We start from the raw sequence: 3157 nt of genomic DNA, 5'->3' as shown, positions 1-3157 counted from the left end.
GGGTGCTGCAGGCAGGGGTGCACAGAGCCCTGCCTTCGCCGTCCCAGCACAGGCGGGTTCCCCTGCACTGGGGGTTGGTTTTGGGGTCACCTCCCCACCTGACCTCCGGGTCACCCATCACCATGGGAGCAGCACTGTGTCCCAATGTGTCTGTGGGGACAAGCTGCCGCAAGCAGCGGCAAACCCAGGCACAGCAGCCTTGCCGGGGCCACGGTGGGGAAGGGGAGCGCGGCTCTGCCAGCACAGGAGATGCACCAGGTCTCCACCGGGGACCCCCACAGCCGCAGCACCCTCCCAGCATGGGGGTGACACCTGTCCCCATCCTGCAGGTGGTCCCTGCCACCACCCCATGTTCCGCTCGCGCCGTGCTGGACTGGTGAGGCGGCTGTGGCGGCAGCGCTGTGCAGCAGCCAGCCCCGAGGACAGCCCCGGAGCCCTCAAACCGGCAGCGCACGCCCTCTTCAAGAAGCTTAAGGACGAGGAGCTGGAGCTGCTGGTGCAGGCAGTGGAGAGCCGGGGCGCCTGGGAGTCCGGCTGCGTCTGGGCACCGCGGGGGGAGCTGCGGGGGGCCAAGCAGGCGCTGCCCCCCCAGGTCCTGCTCTGCCGTCTCTACCGCTGGCCTGACCTCCGCCAGCCCCACGAGCTCAAGCATCTCTGCTACTGCACCAGGGGCCGGGGGAGCTGCGGGGACACAGCTGCACTCTGCTGCAACCCCCACCACTTCAGCCGCCTGGCTGCACCTGGTGAGTGCCGGCGGCTCCACCAGAGCCCCTCATCGCCCACCCACTCTCTGACCTCTGGTGTCTGGGGCCGGCTCAGGACTCCGGGGGGGGCAGGATGCACGTCCCACCCCTCACCCCCTTCTCTCCACACCTAGAGACCCCTCCACCCCCCTACTCGAAGGCATCCTGCGGTCCCTCCTGGCCAGACGAGCCCCAGCACCCCGGCACCCAGTTCATGGAGTTCAGCTACAACGGTGGGGACTGGCGTGGTAAGAGGGTCCCACCATGCTGGGGGCTGCTCAAACCCTCACCCTTGCCCAGCAGGCAGGGGGGGCATCAGGCAGGACTGACTCCCTCCAGGCAGCTCTGCCCCCACCCCGCTGCTGGTCAGGGCAGAGGTGCAGGACACAGAGCCTGAAAATTGGGGAGCAGAGCTGACAGCCACTCCCAGCGGGAGGAAAGGCTCCGGCACGGGACAACAGGTTCCTGCCGGGGGACCAGCCCGGTCCTGGCCCCCCCACTGCGGCTCCTGTTATTTTTGGTGGCGCCAGGCTCCCCGCCGGAGGAAGCACTGCCCACGGGGACACACACAATGTGCCTTGACGCACACAGCCGCGGCTCCAGCCTGGCTGCTGGCCACCAGGCCGCTGGCTGCTGGGGCTCCACCTTCCCTACACCTGGGGACCCCCCTCACCATTGTCCCCAGGGACAGTGGCTGGGGACGGTCTGGCCCTATGTGCCAGCACGCAGCAGCTCTGGTGACTCGTGCCCCATGCTGGAGCCTGTGCTGGGACATCCCTGGGGCACCGCGTCCATCTGTCTGTCCACTCTGTGGGCCCCTGCATGAACCAGGGGACATGGACCCCCCCATGTCCTGCTCCCTCCCCATCGTCTCTCCCTTTGGCCCCTCCGGCTGCGTGGCTTGGCCATGCCTGTGCAGCAGTAGGTGGGTCTGCCTGGCGGTGACGGCTCTGTTCTCCCCCGCCAGACACCAGCCTCTCACAGACCACCGTTAAGGACGGCTACTGGTGCAAACTGGCTTACTGGGAGCACCGGACACGTGTGGGCCGCCTCTACGCCGTGCATGAGGCGTCGGTGAACATCTTCTGCGAGCTGCCACGGGGCAGCGGGTTCTGCCTGGGCCAGCTGCCAGCCGCCCACTGCAGCCGTGCCGTCCGGCGGGCACGCGGCAAGATCGGCCGGGGGCTGCTGCTGAGCCGGGAGCCGGGTGGCGTGTGGGCTTACAACCGCAGTGAGCACCCCATCTTCGTCAGCTCGCCCACCCTGGGGCCCCCCAGTGCCCGCGGGCTCACCGTCCTCAAGGTGCTGCCTGGCTACTCAGCGAAGGTGTTTGACTACGAGCGGGCGGGGGGTGTGGGGAGCTGGCGGCTCCCCGGGGAGGGCCCCTGCGACCCCCACAGTGTCCGCATCAGCTTTGCCAAGGGCTGGGGGCCCTGCTACTCCCGGCAGTTCATCACCTCCTGCCCGTGCTGGCTGGAGGTCCTGCTGAACCGGCCAGGCTGAGGGGCTGGGGCTGGCGGGGGCGGTGTGCCAGGGACCCCCCCTCAAGTGGGTGCAAGGGGGGCACAAGCTGGGGGGGCCCCTCTGCCACCCCCCAGCCTCTCTCTTCCAGGGCTGCACTGCAGTGGGAGGGGGGGCCATCCTGGCACCCTCTGCCCCATCCCCAGGAGGGGTCCAGTGTCCCCCATGCCTGGTTCACCACCCTGCCGGCACCCACTGTCCCCAGCCATGGGTCTCTTGCTGATGCAGGACACTATTTAATCTCTTTCTCTCTTTTATTTTTATGGTTAAATTTATTTTAATTTATCTTATTTTTGTAAAAAAAAGTGCAATGCAGGAGGCCCCCCGGCACTGTAGGCAGCCGGGGCCAGGTCTGGGGAGGGCAGCCAGGGCAGGGTGTGCAGGAGCCAGGCAGGGCCAGGGGAGGCCGGGGGCTGCAGGAGGGGAGGGACGTGGGGCAGACCCCCAGAGTGGGGGCGGGGAGGGGCGCTGGGGGGCTGGGGGGCATGGCAGGCATGGGGGGAACTGGAGTGAGCTGGCACAGCTGGGGATGTGGAGCCAGTGAGCACAGCTGGAATATGGGGCAGGTGAGCACAGCTGGAGTGTGGGGCAGGTTAGAACAGCTGGACAAGTGAGGGGCAGGTGCTGGGGCAGGTGAGCACAGCTGGACAAGTGAGGGGCAGGTGCTGGGGCAGGTGAGCACAGCTGGGGGTGTGTGAGGCAGATCAGCACAGCTGGAGTGAGTGTGAGGCAGGTGAGCACAGCTGGATGGGTGTGGGGTGGGTGCTGGGGCAGGCGAGCACCAGAGGTGTCGAGCAGGAGCTGAGCTCGTGGCCGGCCCCAGACAGGCGCTGGCGCCGGTGCAGGGTCTCCCGCGGCGGGTCCCCCGGCTGGTGGGTCCCCGGGCCCCTCCA

The 3157-nt window shown here is 68.0% G+C and overlaps 1 protein-coding gene across 1 annotated transcript; it reads left to right on the top strand.

Annotated features, from left to right (window-relative positions):
- Nucleotides 1-349: 349 nt before the first annotated feature.
- LOC104829722 (mothers against decapentaplegic homolog 6-like) lies at nucleotides 350-2246 on the top strand. The gene is made up of 3 exons (XM_010564169.1): nucleotides 350-743; nucleotides 878-991; nucleotides 1711-2246. Exons 1-3 carry the CDS (start codon nucleotides 350-352, stop codon nucleotides 2244-2246), a joined length of 1044 nt encoding a protein of 347 aa, XP_010562471.1.
- The last annotated feature ends 911 nt before the right edge of the window (nucleotides 2247-3157 follow it).

Source organism: Haliaeetus leucocephalus, unplaced genomic scaffold, assembly GCF_000737465.1.
Source record: "Haliaeetus leucocephalus isolate CR32 unplaced genomic scaffold, Haliaeetus_leucocephalus-4.0 Scaffold175, whole genome shotgun sequence".
Classification (NCBI taxonomy): Eukaryota; Metazoa; Chordata; class Aves; order Accipitriformes; family Accipitridae; genus Haliaeetus; species Haliaeetus leucocephalus.
Note: the sequence above shows the minus strand (reverse complement) of the source record. Positions and strands in the feature narration are given on the sequence as shown.

Excerpts from the sequence above, each read along its gene's own strand:
- LOC104829722 (XM_010564169.1), top strand. The coding sequence starts at position 350 with ATGTTCCGCTCGCGCCGTGCTGGACTGGTGAGGCGGCTGTGGCGGCAG. Across the intron at positions 744-877 it reads CAGCCGCCTGGCTGCACCTG|AGACCCCTCCACCCCCCTAC; the intron begins GTGAGTGCCGGC and ends CTCCACACCTAG. Across the intron at positions 992-1,710 it reads CAACGGTGGGGACTGGCGTG|ACACCAGCCTCTCACAGACC; the intron begins GTAAGAGGGTCC and ends CTCCCCCGCCAG.